Below are 21,889 nucleotides of genomic sequence, written 5' to 3' on the forward strand. Positions count from 1 at the left end.
CTCAACACCAGAAAGACGGCAATAAAAATTATTATGATGATAATCTTTTTTAAAAGACCAACATATTGTCTAGCTTGGCTATGTGACAGTGTTGTTGTAGCCATGTTGGTCCCAGGATATTAGAGACACAAGGTGGGTGAGGTAATATCTTTTATTAGACCAGCTTCTGTTGGTGAGAGAGGCATGCTTATCGAGCCACACAGAGCTTCTGGTCTGGGAAAGGTACTCAGAGCATCACAGCTAAATAGTTAGTTAGTTTAGCATAAGTAGTTAGCAAATATTGTAAGGGATCAATCAAGGTAGAGTGGCCCGTTAACACCACTGCAGTCCTAGGACCAAAAAGGGGTTAGTGGGTTACACCGTGTTGTCATAAGCCATAAATCCAGTGTCTGTGTTCCGTCCATTTTTTAGTGTTTAGCAGAGTTATGAATTTAAGCTCTGAGGTTCGACTTTTGAATGTGTTGTGCAGTTTTCCTTTGAGGATGAGGACTGATAGCTCAGATATAGTGACTGCTTTGTGAAAGCACAGCACATATGGTGATTTTGTCTTATTTTCCTGTGTGAGTTCATTCGAGAGCATAGTGATGTGATTGCCTGGTTTTATACACATAGTTGCTATTGGGGTATTTAATGCACTGGACGAGGCATATTACATGTTGTTTGAGGCATGTGTAGGATCTTGAAAGGTGTGTTGTTGGGGGTGTTGATCATTGTAGCAGTGGAGATGTCTGCAGATTTTGCATCTGTTGTTCTGGCAGGGTTTGGTGCCTGTTACTGGATTATATATTATTGAAATTCAATCTATAACTCACTACCAACTCTCCCCCACCACAAGCTGCCTTTATTTCCCCCTCCTCTGCCTTCCTTCCCCCCCATCCCCATGATTGAAGGGGTGTTAACGGCCCAGGCCACTTCACCTTGAATAGTCCCTTGAAATAACTACTTATGCTAAGCAATTTGTTCCAGCTTGGATTTAGCTGTGACACTCTGGGTGCATTTCCCAAACCTGAAGAAGAGCTCTGTGTAATTCAAAAGCATCTCTCTCTCATCAACAGAAGTTGGCCCAATAAAAGACATGACTTTACCCACCTTGTGTCTCTAATGAAGGAGACTCTGAGCTCTAGAGGAATTTGTAAGGTGTAAACACTTCAGAGAGAGAAATTGTTCAGCGTGAGAACTGGAGGGATGGAATGAAATGACAATAGAAAAGTTAGTCTACACTTTTCCTAATGAAGAGATCTTGTTTCCCCAAAGGAAACTGCAAAAGTCCCATTGTTCAAACAAACAACAGAACTGGACAAAACAAAATAAATCCCTTCTGAACATACAATAGGGATCAATCCTACTTTGGCCACCCGGGGAGCTGAGGGGATGGACTGGATGGCACCTAAAGGCTTTTCCATCTCCAATGTCCTATCAACAGTGTCAGCTCAATATACCGAGTGGTTCTGTTGCTGTGAAAACAGAAGAGGTAATAATTTTTCCTACCAAAGACATTAAGTCAGGCCCACTTATGACATAAAAGTTAAAATTTTCTTTAAAATCTACTAAATCATTTACAAGACCCACTCGTGGCAAACGTCAAATGCTGAAAGTGAGGGCATATGCCATTTCGCTTGTCTCAGTGAAATGATTTGATAACCTACCGACACAGTACCATCATATTGAGAAAAACGTGAAGTGAAGAATAAACCAACTTCAAAAACAGTGAATCCAAACCATCCAGGGTGAAATTCAACCTGGATCAGAGGGCCAGCAAGAAGCCCAGGAACCTCTTAAATCCCCACTTACTCTCTCAAGATAGAGATACATAGACCTTATGCTGGGTCTGAGCCTGGGAGCCCCTCAATGGCATCTGGCAGACCACCCACCAGATCATAACTCATACAGGCCTGACGCACATTACACCCCCAACACACAGTTGGCATACAATGTATCTAAAAGGTGTCATGTAAGGTATGTAAACTGGTAACATACTGGTCCAAAAAAATCATCGTGTGATGCATGTATGGGTTGTGTACAAACGGTTGTGAGAGTGCTGGAAATATGCCTCCCAAACACATTTTAAAAACAATGCATAATCCAAGCCTGCCCTAGAAAAAAGGAAAGTGTATTTAATCGGTTTGATTGGTTCCATGACTGGCTGAGAACAATGAAAGTGCATTTATAAACACAGTAAACAAAGCTATCAAGCTAACAAGCAGCAGTTTAATGAGCACACCAGGAGACACTGTCTGTACCCCAGGAACCCTTCCTGGATCCTGAGCCGGAGACAAATGCACTTTGGGTAATATACGGGGAGCAAAAAGACATTTAGTTATCCATCACTTAGGGAACAAAGGGAATAGCACCTTTTGATTCTGTGAACAGAGGGTCCCCTGGCCTGAAGGGATAGAGATGCTGGTAACTTGACATGCGTAAGAAAACTACTTAGGCAAAGATTGTAACTTACTAAAATGTAATTTTTTAGCCTGTGTTTTGTTTTGTTTGTAAGCATACCGGTCTGTTTCTCTTGCTTAGTATCACTTAAATCAGTTCATAGTAAAACCCAGAATAAATTTATTAACAAAGAACAATCTCAGAGCTTGTCTACACTTCAAGCTCTGCAGTGGCGCAACTGCACCATTGCAGCTATGCCACTGTAGCATTTCAATAAAGATGCTACCTATGCTGATGGGAGAGCTTCTCCCATCAGCATACTTAATCCACCTCCCCAAGAGGCAGTAGCTAGTTAGACAGGAGAATTTTCACTGGATTTTTCACACCCCTGAGTAATGTAGTTATAGCAACCTAATTTCCTTGGGTACAACAGGTCTCAGTGTTGTTCTATTGACATATAAAGTGAGTCCTCAGCTAAGAAGATAAGAACGGCCATCCTGGGTCAGATCAGTGGTCCATCTAGCCCAGTATAATGTATTCCGACAATAGCCAATGCCAGGTACATCAGAGGGAATGACAGAACCGGCAGTTATCGAGATCCATCCACTGTTGTCCACTTCAGCTTCTGGCAACTGGGGCATGGGGTTGCATCCCTGACCATCTTGGCTAATAGCCATTGATGTACCTATCCTCCACGAACTTATCTAATTCTTTTTTGAATCCCTTCATTGTTTTGGCCTTCACAACATCCACTGGCAATGTAGTTCCACAGGCTGACAGAGTTGTGTTAAGAAGTACTGCCTTTTGTTTGTTTTATATCTGCTGCCTGTTAATTTCATTGGGTGACCCCGGTTCTTGTGTTATGCGAAGGAGTAAAAAACACTTCCTTATTCACTTTCTCTCCACCAGTCATGATTTTATAGACCTCTATCATACCCCCCTTTAGTCATCTCTTTTCTAAGCGGAATGATCCCAGTCTTTTTAATATCTTCTCATATGGAAGCTGTTCCATGACCCTAATCATTCTTGTTGCCCTTCTCTGTACCTTTTCCAATTCTAATGCATCATTATTTACCTCTCTCCATTCTGAAACCTGACCATTTATCCCTACCCTTTGTTTTCTGTCTTTTAACCAGTTACTGATCCAGGAGAGGACCTTCCCTCTTATCCCATGACTGCTTTCTTTGCTTAACAGCCATTGGTGAAGTACCTGGTCAAAAAAAATTTGATAGTCCAAGTACACTATATCCACTGGATCACCCTGGTCCACATGTTTGTTGACCCCCTCAGAGAATTCTAATACACTAGTGGGGCATGATTTCCCTTTACAAAAGCCATACAGATTCCCAACATGTCATGTTCATCTACGTCTGATAATTCTGTTCTTTACTATAGTTTCAACCAATTTGCCTGGTACTGAAGTTAGGTTTACCATCCTGTAATTGCCAGGATTGCCTCTGAAGCATTTTTTTAAAAATTGGCATCACATTAGCTATCCTCCAGTCATCTGGTCCAGAAGCTGATTTAAGTGATAGGTTACATACCACAGTTAACACTTCTGCAATTTTATATTTGAGTTCCTTCAAAAACTCTTAGATGAGTCCTGTCTGGTCCTGGTAATTTATTTCTGTGTGATTTATAAAGCAAAAGCCTGATGTGTACTCTGTCTCGTTAGAAACAGCAAATTTAGTAATTTCTGTGAGAGAGTGTTCATTGAGAGGAACTGGACACTGCAAGAACACATCTTTGGGGAACTTGGGAACTGGAGTTCACTGATTGTTAACTGCACAGCAAGGTTAAAGCTATGTCTGCATTATGGACCTTACATCAGCACAGCTGTACCACTGAAGCTACACTGCTGTAAGGTCTCCTGTGTAGCTGCTCCATGCAACTACCCCAATGAGCAGGCAGTAGCCATGTTGGCAGGAAAGCATCTCCCGCCAACATAGCGCTGTCCACACTGGCACTTTTGTCGGTGAAATTTCTGTCAGTCAGGGGTGTGGTTTTTTCCACACCCAGACCAACAAAAGTTTTGCCAACAAAAGTGCTAGTGTAGACAAAGCCTTAGACTGGCAAAGACTCAAGGAGTTTGCTGCTGAGACAGACAGACTCATGTAGCAGCAAGCTGACACACAGTCTGACATCCAGTAAAGCTCATTCTTAGGCCTGGTCTACACTGGGGCGGGGGGGTCAACCTAAGATATGCAACTTCAGCTACGAGAATAGCGTAGCTGAAGTCGATGTATTTTAGGTCGATTTACCTCGCGTCCTCACGGCGCAGGGTTGACTGCTGCCGCTCCCCCGTCGACTCCGCTTCCACCTCTCGCCATGGTGGAGTACAGGAGTTGACGACAGAGCCATCGGGGATCGATTTATCGCGTCTACACTAGACACGATAAATAGATCCCTGATAGATCGATCACCACCCGCCGATCCGGCGGGTAGTGTAGATGTACCCTTACTGAGGCTGTGGGGTAATACAGTGGTTTACAGTTCTGGGTGTCCTGAGAAGACCATCACAACCGGTCATCTGCAAAGGGTGAATTTGACCTAGAGATGCACACACTCCATTTACCAGATGTTGTCAGGTAGGGTCCAATCCATCCTTGAGCTCCTGTTCAGTTTACTATTATATTTATCACATATGAAGAGGAAGGATGGTCCATGGGTTAGGGTGTTAGCCTAGAACTGGGAGACCTGGGTTCAATTCCCTGCTCTGGAACACACCTCCTGTGTGACCTTGTGCAAATTCTTTTGGTCTCTCTGGACCAGATTTTCAAAGGGATTTAGGTGCCTGAAGATGCAGAAAGGTGCCTAATGGGATTTGCAAAGGCACCTGAGAAGGTTAGGCATCTAAGTTCCACTGATTTCAATGGGAGTTAGGTGCCTGACCTGCTTAGGCACTTCTGAAAATTCCCACTATCTTTAGGCACCTAAATGCCTTTGAAAATCTGCCCCATGCCTCAGTACCCCATCTGTAAAATGGGCATAATAGCCCTTTCGTACCTCACCGGGGTGTTGTGAAGATAAATACATTAAAAATGGATATAAACTGTTCAGGAAGGACAGGCAGGGCAGAAAAGGTGGGGGAGTTGCATTGTATGTAAGAGAGGAGTATGACTGCTCAGAGCTCCGGTATGAAACTGCAGAAAAACCTGAGAGTCTCTGGATTAAGTTTAGAAGTGTGAGCAACAAGGGTGATGTTGTGGTGGGAGTCTGCTATAGACCACCAGACAAGGGGGATGACGTGGACGAGGCTTTCTTCCGGCAACTAGCAGAAGTTACTAGATCGCAGGCCATGGTTCTCATGGGAGACTTTAATCACCCTGATATCTGCTGGGAGAGCAATACAGCGGTGCACAGACAATCCAGGAAGTTTTTGGAAAGTGTAGGGGACAATTTCCTGGTGCAAGTGCTGGAGGAACCAACTAGGGGCAGAGCTCTTCTAGACCTGCTGCTCACAAACCGGGAAGAATTAGTAGGGAAAGCAAAAGTGGATGGGAACCTGGGAGGCAGTGACCATGAGATGGTCGAGTTCAGGATCCGGACACAAGGAAGAAAGGAGAGCAGCAGAATACGGACCCTGGACTTCAGAAAAGCAGACTTTGACTCCCTCAGGGAACTGATGGGCAGGATCCCCTGGGAGAATAACATGAGGGGGAAAGGAGTCCAGGAGAGCTGGCTATATTTTAAAGAATCCTTATTGAGGTTGCAGGAAAAAACCATCCCAATGTGTAGAAAGAACAGTAAATATGGCAGGCGACCAGCTTGGCTTAACAGTGAAATCCTTGCTGACCTTAAACGCAAAAAAGAAGCTTACAAGAAGTGGAAGATTGGACAAATGACCAGGGAGGAGTATAAAAATATTGCTCAGGCATGCAGGAGTGAAATCAGGAAGGCCAAATCACACTTGGAGTTGCAGCTAGCAAGAGATGTTAAGAGTAACAAGGAGGGTTTCTTCAGGTATGTTAGCAACAAGAAGAAAGTCAAGGAAAGTGTGGGCCCCTTACTGAATGAGGGAGGCAACCTAGTAACAGAGGATGTGGAAAAAGCTAATGTACTCAATGATTTTTTTGCCTCTGTCTTCACGAACAAGGTCAGCTCCCAGACTGCTGCACTGGGCAGCACAGTATGGGGAGAAGGTGACCAGCCCTCTGTGGAGAAAGAAGTGGTTCGGGACTATTTAGAAAAACTGGACGAGCACAAGTCCATGGGGCCGGATGCGCTGCATCCGAGGGTGCTAAAGCAGTTGGCGGATGTGATTGCAGAACCATTGGCCATTATCTTTGAAAACTCATGGCGATTGGGGGAGGTCCCGGATGACTGGAAAAAGGCTAACATAGTGCCCATCTTTAAAAAAGGGAAGGAGGAGGATCCGGGGAACTACAGGCCAGTCAGCCTCACCTCAGTCCCCGGAAAAATCATGGAGCAGGTCCTCAAGGAATCAATTCTGAAGCACTTAGAGGAGAGGAAAGTGATCAGGAACAGTCAGCATGGATTCACCAAGGGCAAGTCATGCCTGACTAACCTAATTGCCTTCTATGAGGAGATAACTGGCTCTGTGGATGAGGGGAAAGCAGTGGATGTGTTATTCCTTGACTTTAGCAAAGCTTTTGATACGGTCTCCCACAGTATTCTTGCCGCCAAGTTAAAGAAGTATGGGCTGGATTAATGGACTGTAAGGTGGATAGAAAGCTGGCTAGATCGTCGGGCTCAACGGGTAGTGATCAATGGCTCCATGTCTAGTTGGCAGCCGGTTTCGAGCGGAGTGCCCCAGGGGTCGGTCCTGGGGCCGGTTTTGTTTAATGTCTTTATTAATGATCTGGAGGATGGTGTGGACTGCACTCTCAGCAAGTTTGCAGATGACACTAAACTGGGAGGCGTGGTAGATACACTAGAGGGTAGGGATTGGATACAGAGGGATCTAGACAAATTAGAGGATTGGGCCAAAAAAAACCTGATGGAGGTTCAACAAGGACAAGTGCAGAGTCCTGCACTTAGGACGGAAGAATCCCATGCACAGCTACAGACTAGGGACCGAATAGCTAGGTAGCAGTTCTGCAGAACTGCAGGGGTCACAGTGGACGAGAAGCTGGATATGAGTCAACAGTGTGCTCTTGTTGCCAAGACGGCTAATGGCATTTTGGGCTGTATAAGTAGGGGCATTGCCAGCAGATCGAGGAACGTGATCGTCCCCCTTTATTCGACATTGGTGAGGCCTCATCTGGAGTCCTGTGTCCAGTTTTGGGCCCCACACTACAAGAAGGATGTGGAAAAATTGGAAAGAGTCCAGCGGAGGGCAACAAAAATGATTAGGGGGCTGGAGCACATGACTTATGAGGAGAGGCTGAGGGAACTGGGATTGTTTAGTCTCCAGAAGAGAAGAATGAGGGGGGATTTGATAGCTGCTTTCAACTACCTGAGGGGGGGTTCCAAAGAGGATGGAGCTCGGCTGTTCTCAGTGGTGGCAGATGACAGAACAAGGAGCAATGGTCTCAAGTTGCAGTGGGGGAGGTCTAGGTTGGATATTAGGAAACACTATTTCACTAGGAGGGTGGTGAAGCACTGGAATGCGTTACCTAGGGAGGTGGTGGAATCTCCTTATTCATAGATTCATAGATTCTAGGACTGGAAGGGACCTCGAGAGGTCATCGAGTCCAGTCCCCTGCCCGCATGGCAGGTTTTTAAGGCCCGGCTTGACAAAGCTCTGGCTGGGATGATTTAGTTGGGAATTGGTCCTGCTTTGAGCAGGGGGTTGGACTAGATGACCTCCTGAGGTCCCTTCCAACCCTGATATTCTATGATTCTATGACCGCCTCAGATGCTATGGCAATGAGGGCTGTATAGGTACATCAGACAGACAGACACACATTACTCCCTTCAAAAGCCTCCTCTTGAACTGATGTTTTCCATGTATTACCACAGCCAAAAAGTGAATGGCTATGAAAATATTGGAAGACTATCCACTGAGATATTTGACTTCAGTAAAGGTAAAAAAATAAAATAAAAGCAAAAATAAAATTTGAAAATTGGATGGTTTTTTTAAAACATTCTAAAAAGTCCATTTTGTTTTAGAAACTTCCAGCTTGTCAGGCACAGAGCACTCAATGCTGAGTGTGATCTTTGCTCCATTTGAATAAATGAAATTAGACGTGATGAAATACTGCACACGTGCAGTGCTTCATTTTCCTAATGAAATCAGCAAGCGCCATTCCAGTGAGGTGCACACAGAGAGACGTGCACAGCAAAAGAAATTCAGCTGAACTAGTTCAATGAATAATCATTCACTTAAAGATACAGGCCTTTATTCAATTATTTTCTCAGCCATCCTATTAAGCAAATGGCAAAACTCCCATTGGCTTCAATGGGGCCACAGTTTCACTCTCAGTAACTTAAGGAAGCCATGTTGAGGGAAAATTAACAACACTGGGCACATGTGACTGACTTTCGAAATATCTGATTTCTGTGCATGTAATTAATTGTGCTCCCTACACACTCCCCCAAAAATTAACATTTAACCAATACTTTTTTTGACTACTTCTACTATAGAAACTTCTGAAAATACACATTAAGGCACTGATTTAGGAAAGTACTTAAACATATGCCTAACTTTAAGCATATGAGCAGTCCTAGCAAAGTCACATACTTAAGTACCTTCCTTGACCATGGGATGCTGTTCCAGGAAGAAGGACTGCTAAGCAGAAATGGGGTCCACTTATTGAGGAAGGGGAAGAACATATTTGGATACAGAATGGCTAACCTAATGACGAGAGCTTTAAACTAGATTCAAAGGGGGCAGGTGACCAAAGCCCACAAGTAAGTCAAGAACATGGAGACCTGGGAGAAGGTTTGGAATTTTGCGGGAGCATGGGCTGTTATAGCAGGGATAAAGGAGAGACAAGACAGAACTGTGTGGAGGGAAATCAAATCAGTATCTTAGATGTCTGTATATTAATGCAAGAAGTATGGGGAATAAGCAGGAAGAACTCGAAATGCTAGTAAATAAACACAACTATGACATAGTTGGCATCACAGAGACCTGGTGGGATAATACACGACTGGAATATTGGTATAGAAGGGTACAGCTTGCTCAGGAAGGTCTTGCAGGGAAAAAAGGGAGGAGGTGTTGCCTTGTATATTAAAAATGTATACACTTGTACTGAGATTGAGATGAAAATAAGAGACAGACTTGTTGAAAGTCTCTGGGTAAGAATAAAAGGGGTAAAAAGCAAGGGTGATGTCATGGTAGTGTTACCCGGGGTTCTTTTAACCCAAAGCTCTTGGTAACTTTTACTCCGTGCAAGGTGGTGTCAGGAAATAAATCAGGGGAGACACGGCCGTCCGACCGATAGATGCCTGGCACAAACAGGACAACACAAGAGGGCTTTCACTTAAAGATAAACTTTACTTAGTCTCAAGCACTTACACACATCTGCAACAGGTTAGTAAAACACCCCCAACCTTTGATAGTTACCGAAGCCGAGTGTGGCTCTCGAGTGGCACAGCGGCAGCCCATCTGCCGGTGGGGAACACAAGATGCATCCAGAGGGAGAGAGTCCAGTCCTCAAAACTTTTTCCCCTTATTTACACATTAGTAATACAATGACATGTCACTTAAAAAAACCTTGTTAAGCAAGCAGTTTCAACGGTCAAGCAAGAGGTTTCCTTCTGATTACTGATTAACCGGGTGTGGGTTTCCCCCCCCCGCCCCCCCCCCCCCAAGAGATTGCAGCCTTGAGGTCCCTAAAATGCATGTATCAGCAACTTCAACACAATTCTTATTAGGAAGGACGCAGGGTCAAGCTGCCCTTTCTGTGGCACCCAAAACCCCCTCCTGCCTTGGTTAAGCTAAGCCTGCTGCATGGCCACTTTACAGCCTGCTGACTTGTCTGCTTTTAGCAATAAGCAATAGTGGTTTCAGGCACTTTACTGGTTTGCCAAAACTTCCCCGTACAGTTGGGGTCTACTACAGACCACCTAACCAGGAAGAAGCGGTGGATGAGGGTTTTTTTAAACAGCTAACAAAATCATCCAAAGCACAGGACTTGGTGGTGATGGGGGACTTCAACTACCCAGACATCTGTTGGGAAAATAACACAGCAGGGCACAGATTATCCAATAAATTCTTGGAATGTATTGGAGACAATTTTCTATTTCAGAAGGTGGAGACAGCTACCAGGGGAGAGGCTGTTCTAGATTTGATTTTGACAAACAGGGAAGAACTGGTTGAGAATTTGAAAGAGGAAGGCAGCTTGGGTAAAAGTGATCATGAAATGATAGAGTTCATGATTCTAAGGAATGGTAGGAGGAAGAACAGCAAAATAAAGACAATGGGTTACAAGAAGGCAGACTTTAGCAAAGTCAGGGAGTTGGTAGGTAACGTCCCATGGGAAGCAAGTTTAAGGGGAAAAACAATAGAAGACAGTTGGCAGTTTTTCAAAGAGACATTATTAAGGCCACGAAAGGAAACTATCCCACTGCGTAGGAAAGATAGGAAGTATGGCAAGAGACCACCCTGGCTTAACCAGTAGATCTTCAATGATCTAAAAATCAAAGAAAGAGTCCTACAAAAAGTGGAAACTAGGTCAAATTTCAAAGGATGAATATAAACAAATAACACAAGTATGTAGGGACAAAATTAGAAAGGCCAAGGCACAAAACAAGATCAAACTAGCCAGACACAAAGGATAACAAGAAAACATTCAACAAATACATTGGAAGCAAGAGGAAGACCAAGGAGAGGGTAGGCCCGTTACTTGATGAGGGGGGGGAAACAACAACAGAAAATGTGGAAATGGCAGAGGTGCTTAATGACTTCTTTGTTTCGGTTTTCACCAAGAAGGTTGATGATTGGCCATCTAACGTAGTGAATGCCAGTGAAAATGAGATAGGATCAGAAGAGGCTAAAATAGGGAAAGAACTAGTTAAAAATTACTTGGACAAATTAGATGTCTTCAAGTCACCATGTCCTGACAAAATGCATCCCAGAATCATAGGCGCCAACTTTCCCCGGCACTGGTGGGTGCTTGCACCCCCCCGCCCCAGCCCCGACTCCACCCTTGCCCCGCCCTGATTCCAACCCCTTCCCCAAAGTCCCCCGCCCCAACTCCGCCCCCTCCCTGCCCCTATTGGACCCCTTCCCCAAATCCCCACCCCGGCCCCGCCTCTTCCCCAAGCGTGCCGCATTCCCGCTCCTCCCCCCTCCCTCCCAGCCACGTGAAACAGCTGTTTTGCGGCACAAGCGCTGGGAGCTAGGGGGGAAAGCAGGCACGCGGCCTCTCAGGGGAGGAGGTGGAGGCGGAGCGGAGGCAGTGGTGAGCTGGGCAGGGGGGCGAGGAGCTGCCGGTGGGTGCAGAGCACTCACCAATTTTTCCCTGTGGGTTCTCCAGCCCCGGAGCACCCACGGAGTCGGCGCCTATGCCTAGAATACTCAAGGAGCTGACTGAGGAGATATCTTAGCTATTAATGATTATCTTTGAGAAGTCATGGAAGATAGGAGAGATTCCAGAAGACTGGAAAATGGCAAATATAGTGCCCATCTATAAAAAGGGAAATAAGGACAACCCAGGGAATTACAGACCAGTCAGCTTAACTGGAAAGAAAATTGAGCAAATAATTAAGCAATCAATTTGCAAACATCTAGAAGATAATAAGGTGATAAGTAACAGTTAGCATGGATTTGTCAAGAACAAATCCTGTCAAACCAACCTGATAGCTTTCTTTGACAGGGTAACAAGCCTTGTGGACGGGGGAAGTGGTAGACGTGGTATATCTTGACTTTAGTAAAGCTTTTGATACTTGCATGACCTTCGTATAAATAAACTAGGGAAATGCAACCTAGATGGAACTACTATAAAGGTGGGTGCAAAACTGGTTGGAAAACTGTTCCCAGGGAGTAATAATCAGTGGTTCACAGTCATGATGGAAGGGCATAACGAGTGGGGTCCCGCGGGAATCAGTTCTGGGTCCGGTTCTGTTCAATATCTTCATCAATGATTTAGAAAATGGCATACAGAGTACACTTATAAAGTTTGTGGACGATACCTAGCTGGAAGGGTTTGCAAGTGCTTTGGAGGATAGGATTAAAATTCAAAATGATGTGGACAAACTGGAGAAATGGTTTGAAGTTAATAGGATGAAATTCAATAAAGACAAATGCAAAGTACGCCATTTAGGCGGGAACCATCAGCTGCACACATACAAAATGGGAAATGACTGCCTAGGAAGGAGTACTGCAGAAAGGGATCTGGGGATCATAGTGGGCCACAAGCTAAATATGAGTCAACAGTGTAACACTGTTGCAAAAAAAAAAAAAAAAAAAAAGCGAACATCATTCTGGGATGTATTAGCAGGAGTGTTGTAAGCAAGACACGAGAAGTAATTTTTCCGCTCTACTCTGCGCTGATTAGGCCTCAGCTGGAGTATTGTGCCCAGTTCTGGGCGCCACGTTTCAGTAAGGATGTGGACAAATTGGAGAGAGTCCAGAGAAGAGCGACAAAAATGATTAAGGTCTAGAAAACATGACCTCTGAGGGAAGACTGAAAAAATTGGGTTTGTTTAGTCTGGAGAAGAGAAGACTGAGAGGGGACATGATAACAGTTTTCAAGTACATAAAAGGTTGTTACAAGGAGGAGAGAGAAAAATTGTTCTTCTTCACCTCTGAGGATAGGACAAGAAGCTATGGGCTTAAATTGAAGCAAGGGCGGTTTAGGTTGGACATTAGAAAAAGCTTCCTAACTGTCAGGGCGGATAAGCACTGAAATAAACTGCCTAGGGAGGTTGTGGAATCTCCATCATCGGAGATTTTTAAGAGCAGGTTAGACAAACACCTGTCAGGAATGGTCTAGATAATTAGTCCTGCCACGAGTGCCGGGGACTGGACTAGATGACCTCTCAAGGTCCTTTCCAGTTCCATGATTCTATGAATTGGGACCCAGGTAACTAACAGTAGACAAAAATGTGGACTGCTTTATTTATCACACAACAAGCACTGGTGTTTTTGATGGCTGGATGCTTATTCCTAAAGGCAGCAAATTAAACAAAGACTTTTTGTAAAGAGACCTTCTGGGTAGCTTTGGCCCCAAATTTGAATTCTTAATTTGGTGGGTTGCTTTTTTAAGTGGATGTATTGCTCACAAGTGGTAGATTCAGAGCCTTCCAGACTGAAGTTTTATTTATCTATAGAATAGGTTCATCATCGGCAGTGGCGCTGCGAGGTTCTCCAACACTGCACCCACTGATGGGCCTCAATCCGACCTGCAAGGACCACTTCTGTCAGTAAGGATAGTTTCATTTCAATAGCCTATTGAATCTTTGTTCTCTCTTCCGAAAACTAACACCTGTGCTGATGGGCTATGTGAGGAAGTCCCCTGGAAAGTAGACCCCAACCAACACTTTATTTCACACAAGCTTCTAAAGACCTGTCAGGTAGTGATAACTTTTGATCACTACTAATCTGGGTGAGATTGGACTTGTTGTTCTAGCAATGAAGATCTGGGCTGCATACAAATAGGTTATTAGGTGCTCTTTGGTACATAATATCCTCTGAATCACAGAAATGTGGGGCTGGAAGGGACCTCAAGACGTCATGTAGTCCAGCCCCCTGTAAACCTAAACCAGGCCTGATATGTGTTTGTCCAATTTCTTCTTAAAACCTTCAATGATGTTGATTCCACAACCACTCTTGGAAGCCTAGTTCAGAGCTTAACTACCCTTCTAGTTAGAATGTTCTTCCTAATACCTTACCTAAATCTCCCTTGCTGCAGATTTAGTCCATTATAAGAATGTCATGTGGAATTGTGTCAAAAGTCTTACTAAAAATCAAGATATATCACATCTACTTCTTCCCCCTATCCACTAGGCCAGCAACTCTGGCAAAGGAGGAAATTAGGTTCAGTTGGCATGATTTGTTCTTGACAAACCCATGCTGGTTATCACTTATAACCCCATTATCCTGTAGGTGCTTACGAACTGATTAATAATTTGTTCCAGTATCTTTCCAGGTATCGAAGTTAGACTCACTAGTCTATAATTCCCCAGGTCCTCTTTGTTCCCCTTTTTTGAAAGGCAGATAGTATGTTTGCCCTTCTCCAGCCTTCTGGGGCCTCACGCATCTTCCATGAGTTCTCTAATATAATTGCTAACAGTTCTGAGATTGCTTCAGCCAGTTTCTTAAGTACCTTAGGATGAATTTCATCAGGCCCTGCCAACTTGAATACATCTCACTTATCTAAATATTCTTTAGCAAGGAGAAAGGAATGAAAGCCAAAATGGGGAAAGAACAAGTTAATGTTGCATTGAATCCATTACCAGATGGAGAAGAGCCGCTCGCTCTAAAAAGGATTACTTTTCTTGAGAAACATGACTAGTGCTGTATAAACCACTGTGCAGACAAGTAATCAATTTATTAATAGTGCGGATTTTAAAATGGCTTTAAATAAACAACCCACACCTCTCTCAAAGAAATAGTTTTCTTTTTTAGGAGTTAGACCGTTCCCCTTTTGACAGTTGCCCACGTATTCATTGAAGACATGTGAGTTTCACAGAATCTCCATTTGAACAAGTGAGCAAAAGGTAAATGGCATTTCCTTACAAGCAAACTGAATGAAGGATTCACACAAACTTATTGTAAAGACTTATTGTAAAGGCCACCCCATAAAATTGAAGATAACAATGTTTATTAAGCTGGGATATTGCATTAGCCCCTTTGCAGTTCTCAGTATATTCATGTTGCATCAAGATATTTTTGTTTTTGAAGATGTAAAGCCTATAATTCATAACCTGGAAATAAAAAGTTTGAGAGTTCTCTTTGTTTTGGACAGTCAATCTCTGACTAAATAAATCCTTGGTCTTCTTGATTAGGGGAGTGGGGTTAAGAAAAGTCTTATGCATCTTTCATGGTACATTGGCAGAGCAAAGCCAATTTCATCTTTCCCACAGGTTTGCTTACAAACACAACCAGATAGCAATGAAGCCTTTTGAACTCATTTGCTTTAAACAGTATTATCTCCACACACAGCCTTATCAAAGGCTATGAGTGAATGTTGTTGGTTCCCAGCATGTTGGAGTTCAGCTGGAATGATAGGGAAAGAAAAATCTTTAATGTTTGTAAACAAGCTTCTGTTGAAGTGCAAGTTAATCTCCGGACTACAGATGGACAGAACAGTTGTTCCTTGACTGAGTAAATTTCATTTAAATGGTCAAGAAACCAGCTCTGCTAGGCAGGATTAATATTACTACACCTGGGGGAATTCTGCACCACTGCGTGTGCGCATAAATAACGAGCCATACATATTTTTAATAATTTTTGCAGAAAAAAGCTTCTGCTGGAAAGTTGTGCTGTGGCAACAGAACAGCACAGCAGCTGCCCGCCAGCTAGGGAAGAGAAAGAGCCTGCCTTCTTCACAGCGGCTGTCAGGCCAGGTCAGGAGACAGGGACTATGGGGAGACAGACAGCATTGGGCTGCTGGAGGGGGGTGGGGGTCAGATGGGGGTTCATAAGGGCTAGTGGGGGAGGACAAAGTGGGGCAGGGGCTGAATGGGAGTGGAGGCACAGGGCCACAGGGGGGAGGAAGGTGCAGGGCCACATGGTGAGGGGGTGCAGGGCCACATAGGGATGGGGGTTGGCTGAGTGGGGGGACAGAGACACATAGGGGCAGGGGGAGTAGGTGCAGGGCCACATAGAGATAGGGGGAGTGGGTGTCTGTGGAGGAACACATGTAGAACAGGGAGTGCAAGGACACATGGGGACATGGGCAGATGTGCCTGACTGAATGGGAGAGGCTAGGGGTTAGCCAGGGTCTGCATGGGGGAAGCTCCCTAACAATCCATCCCCGCCCCTGCAAATAAGTTGTGTTGTTAGGTTTTGCTGGGATATAAAGGGCTGTTTTATTAATATGAGGCCTAGTGTGATAAACTTATGCTAAGGATTGAATTTAGGTGAACTAAACAAGACCCAAGGGCTTAACCCAAGGTCACGAATTATGCCTTCTCATTCTGTGTAACAAACAAATGAACACAGGACGACAGGCACACTGCAAGATTATGAAAGTTATTTTGAAATAAGGGGACGGTTTGGGGGCATCTGCATTATTGTAACTAGGTAGTTAGATCACATTGACGGATCTGATTTATTAAGAAATTGACTGATCTAAATGCTTAGGTCACTGATCAGAAGCAAAATTACAGAAATCTGAAATGCCACATATGGAAAATGGGCAGGCACCTACCTTATTATGGTCATGAACTATATGCACACGAGTAGTTACATAAAGGAGGTGGTACAAAAGATCTAACCAAATTCTCTAAAATTTGGGTGCAGAGGATTCTTGAAACAGTGCCAACCAATTTGTGACTTGCTCTGATGTGCTCCACTGACTGAATTCTATATTTGTTTTCCATTAGGTTTAAGGATATGAGAGTATGCTATCCATCCTAAAACCTCTCTATCTGCACATTGCTTTATATTTGGATATATTCATGAGTGGACTGATTTGGTTGGTCATAAAAGCCTTTATTGATGGAATATTCAATAGAGACCAATCTCCCAATCAATGAAAATCTTCTGTGTACCCACCTATCAGGGAGGGGACCGGAGCTAAAACAATACTAATTATCCTGGTACAGACATATCCTGTACTGCCTTTTGGGATGAGCTCACATAAGATCGGTGAGAATGCTCATGGCCTAAGTGGAGTAAAGTGCACAACTAAGTAGAGACAGGAAGAATTTAGAAAAAGTAATAGGCATATCAGAAAAATTATCCATTTCTTCTTTCTTCAAGGAAACGGTGCCTGCAGGAAAACTTTTCATTTTCTGCCTCAGATGGATGTGCTGTTCAGCAAGCACTTCAATGGGTTTTGGTTTTAAAGATAACTCAGCAACTTGTCCAGATGCATTAAGCAGTTTAATTATATTTGCTTGGAGTGGATTTTTGGTTGTCCCATGCTGCCATAGGATTCTTTTTAGCCTAAAGTAACAAGCATTCAGAGACAGAAAAATCCCATAATGTCAGGGGTTGGGGGGGAAATAAAACCACTCCACACACTGGAAAATAGCAAACTTTCTTTTGTAAGACTGTGTATGTGATATGAAGAATTAGGCTAAAACATCAATTTCTGCATAATTTAAGAACAAATTGCATTTAACCTCTGATTATAATATATATAGATAAAAATGGCACCTTCTTACTGCAGAGATGTGCTTACTGTGTATATCAGGCATATCTTCTGACTTTAGGGACTAAAATAAATCTTCATTGCCCTTTTTTTTTTTTTTTTTTTTTGAACTTATGTTAGCTGTGTTGGCTCTGCAGGACTGAGCTTGTGCATCAGGATAATCATTAATAATGTTCCAATCAGTGACACCGGTGTGCACAGCCACAAATGGCATAAGTGTCCCTGAGGGCACACACTGAGGAAAATGGAGTAGACTGGATACATAGGTTGAAGTACAAGACCTGAATAGTTACTTACATTACAGTAGTGTCTAATCTCCCATTGTCCTAGGTCCTGTACAAACACAAAGGAAAACACATAGTCCCTTCCCCAAATACTTTACAGTCTAATTTGGCCAACACAACCTTTATTGCTGGGGAAGATGCATGAGAAGATGAGAACTCTGCTTCATGCCAGATTGTGTCTGCAGAGAAGATAGTTAGGAAAGTCAGTTGTGCTTGTAAATAGAGCATATCTGACACAAAGTCATTAAGGGATAATGAACATGAAAATCCACAATGCCGTTGTTAGTCACTTTTCAGGGTACTGTGAAGATAATATTTCCAAATCAGAACTGATACAGTGCTGTTTTTACAACCCAGGCAGCTCTAGTGCCTGCCTTGGCCACTGCACATAAGGTTCCCAAGCACCCAGAAAGTGAAATTGGCATGACTCTGGTTAGCCCACTGCTATTGAGAGCCCTAGGACGGCCATGAAACTGGCAAGTTTGGAACTGAGCTGTTTGGAAAGGCTAGGAGCAGCAACAACAGATGCAGACACTGGAGCTATTCCTGGAGGTGGAGGACTTTAAAAGAACCTATGAAAGATGTAAAGATTGTCCACACAACTCTTTGCAGGAGGTAGTAGGAAAAGCTGGGGAGTCCCTCCCCAGGAAAACAGGAACATAGGAAAGGGGTAAAGAAGCGAAGACAAACCTTATTTGACCTCCTAGCTAGTCCTGTTTTCAGTGAAGAGCCTAAAATAAATCAATCTTCCTTTCTTCCTCACTAGACAGTAAACTTGTTCAAGGGGCAACATTATGCAAAACCAATAGAACAAATCATACGAAACTAGAGGGTTCTAGAAACTTTAATTTCTATAGCATCAAATACAAGTACCTCTGCTCTTCCCCATGCCCAAACAGAACTCACAAATGAAATAGTAACTGACAACTATGGAGTAAGATGACAATTGGTACTTGCATGTTTCTTGGCCATTTGCTGCCAAATCACCTTAGAATGATCTCCTTAGAGGTCATAAGCTAAGCATAATTAAGCCTGATCAGTTACTTAGATGAGTTACTGACCAAGAAAAAAAAAATCAAGCATGCTACAAAAAACTGCACTAGTAATTTAGCCTCCTGAATCAGTACTGATTTAAAGGAGCTGTAGTGGCAAGGATTGATTTTAAGAGAACTCTTAAAGATGAGTCATAAAGATGAGAACCTGACCACTTCTTGAAGGATGGGATCTTCAACAGTAGGGGGTGGATCTTGGAATCCTAGTCTGAAACCATTTTGGGTTAAGTTTTGCTTTCCTTGCATTTTCCTGCAATGTCAAGTGAATGTGGAATTCTTCCTTCTTTCTTTCCTATCCTAAACTGTTAGGTAGCATTGCTGTGAGCTGTTTAAGAACTACCACGTCCTGCCCAAAATGTGCTCACACACATTCCATTGATAGGTGATGTGACCCAAGTATACCTAGTTTTCAAAAAGTCTGCTGAGTTCTCCAAATGGAAAGCATTATTTAAATGTCACGTCTAGAAGATCATTAACGGGAAGAATAGATGAATTAAAGCCCAATAAAAGGGAGGCTACAATCCAGAGACTGTAAGCTTCATGAGGCAGGATCCGAGTCGTTACCTGCGTTTTGTACAGCAAGAGCAGCACAACCGGTGCTCCACAAAAGAGCGCCCTGCAAAGCTGATACACTTTTCAACCCACTTCGCTCCTACGCGCCCCAGACTGATTAGCGGCAATTATAATAAACTGATGACATGCAACAGAATCCCAGCTGTCAGCGCCCTGCCCATCACTAACACCATCCCACACTTCGTAAATCAAGCAAAAGCAAGCACAGAATGCCATTAACCAGAGGCACCCTCGCTGCCTGCAGCTGCAGGTGGAGGGAGGCCCCTGCAGGAATGCCCCTCACTGCTCCTTGCTCCCCAATAGCCTGGGGGAGACGAGCCTTCGCTGCCCACATTCTGCTCTTCCTCCCCCTGCAGGTGGCCCCCGGGACCCCCCACTCCCAGAGCCCGCTTGCTGCCCAGCTAAGGAGGCGGCGACACCCATCCCTGTCCCCAAGGCTGCGGGCGGGGCGAGCCCTGCACTCCCCGGGAGGGGGAGGAGCCCCCTACTCACCTTCATGCCGGCGCGCTCTTGCCCTCCCGCAGCTCGGGGCCGATGGAGCGCAGCAGCGCACTGAGCGGGACGCGACGGCTGCGGAGTCCCCGGCTCCTCCTGCCCGATGTAAACACAGAGCGAGGGGCGGGACAGAGCGCCATGGCAACCCGGCCGGAACCGGAAACGCTGTGGCCGGGCAGGCTGCTTGGGGCGCCATCTTGGGGGGGGGAGTGGAAGAGGTACTGTCATCAACACTGGAGCCTTGGGCAGGAGCTTCTTCCGCGCACTGCCCCCTGGGCATCCCCCCTCCCGGGGCACGGGCCCGTCACTGCTGGGAGTGAATAACCCCCCAAGTTCTTCCCCCTCAGATCTTGAGTTCTCCCGCTGGCATTGCACCTAGGACACCTCTTCTGCCACCCCTTTCCTTGCCCCTTATGCTTTTGGGCACATCAGCTTCCTATTCCTGCACCTCCACAGCGGCTGGGGAGCTTGTCTGGTGGGGGGATGATTTGCAATAAGAAAGAGCATTGGAAGTAGTTGGCACTGAAGGTTTATCCACTCGCAACCTTCCCTGGCCATCCACTAGCCTTCTGCCTTCCTGCCCAGCCACCTCTATCACTCAGCAATAAATAATAGTAAACTCATGGAGGCCTTTCCATGTAATGGTTACATGCTGTCAGGGCCAATGGGCTTTTGAGATGTGCTAGCCCACAGGAGCGAGGGCATGCTAAACTGCATTTTACCCTTAGCAATTGTTGCCCTTACACAGTCTCTTTCATTTTCAAAGAATTTCACAAATTTTAAGAACAGACAAATGGCCACACTGCATCAGATCAATGGTCCATCTAGCCCGGTATCCTGTCTCTGACAGTGGCCAGTGCCTGATGCTTCAGAGAGACTGAACAGAACAGGGCAATTATCAAGTGATCCATCCCGTCGTCCAGTCCCAACATCTGGCAGTCAGAGGTTTAGGGACACCCAGAGGATAGGGTTGTATCCCTGACCATCTTGGCTAATAGCCATTGCTGAACGTATCCTCCATGAACTCATCTTTTTTTTAACCCAGTTGTACTTTTGACCTTCACAACATCCCTGGCAATGAGTTTCACTGTGCATTCTGTGAAGAAGTACTTCCTTTTGTTCGTTTTAAACCTGCTACCTATTAATTTTGCCAGGTGACCTTGGGTTCTTAATCACAGAAACATTGAATGGTAAGGTGCCTACCAGGCTCCAGGACAGGTGGCATTACCCCAGACTGATGCTGTATCCAGTGATTTGTAGTGGGGTGCTAGTCTACTGAAAGGGAGAAGGTCACCCAGTTTCAATATAATTTACCAAGCCACCCCCCTAAAAACTGTGAAATTCCCAGAAAGCCAATGAATCTGGTTACCCTTGGTAAATAGTGAGAAATCCAACAAACCGTGCCTGCTTTTCATTAGTATTGTAATAATATTTTGCACTTCTATATCATCTTCCAGCTGAGGATTTTGAAGCACTTTACAAACACAAATTAATTAAACCTCACAATGCCCCCCTGATGTAAATAACTACTCCCATTTTATAGATGGCAAAATTGAAGCATATAGAAGTTAAATGACCTGTCCAAAGCCAAATAGGAAGTTTTTGGTAGAGCCAAAAATAGCACCCTCTTCTCCTGACTGCCAGTACTGTGCCTTAACCATCAAACCATCCTTTATGCCCTATATTTATTCTGATTTAATCAATACTACTACTACTCCATTAGACTATAATCCTTCTTTCACCTAAGAATTGTTTAAAGATGAAGATGAGGGAATCTGGCAAGAGAGTTTCTAGAGTTTAAATTATTCTATCTTTCTTGTACAATGTAGTAAAGTAATTATGGGGCATTCCAGAGGACGTGTCTACGCTGATGATGGGTTCTGCAGTTATGTAACCAAAAAAAAAAATCTACATTTGTAAGTTGCACTTT

At 44.3% G+C, this 21,889-nt stretch overlaps 1 protein-coding gene across 1 annotated transcript in view; it reads right to left on the reverse strand.

Moving 5' to 3' along the window:
• Positions 1-20,066, reverse strand: part of LOC135878581 (transmembrane protein 263-like) — a 323,702-nt gene extending 303,636 nt beyond the window's left edge. Inside the window, exon 1 of the mRNA XM_065404285.1 lies at positions 19,957-20,066. Within this exon, the coding sequence (XP_065260357.1) occupies positions 19,957-19,962 (6 nt within the window). The 5' untranslated portion in view covers positions 19,963-20,066. The remainder of the gene's footprint in view (positions 1-19,956) is intronic.
• Between the last annotated feature and the right edge of the window lie 1,823 nt (positions 20,067-21,889).

The sequence above is a fragment of the Emys orbicularis genome, chromosome 4 (genome assembly GCF_028017835.1).
Source record: "Emys orbicularis isolate rEmyOrb1 chromosome 4, rEmyOrb1.hap1, whole genome shotgun sequence".
NCBI classification, from domain to species: domain Eukaryota; kingdom Metazoa; phylum Chordata; order Testudines; family Emydidae; genus Emys; species Emys orbicularis.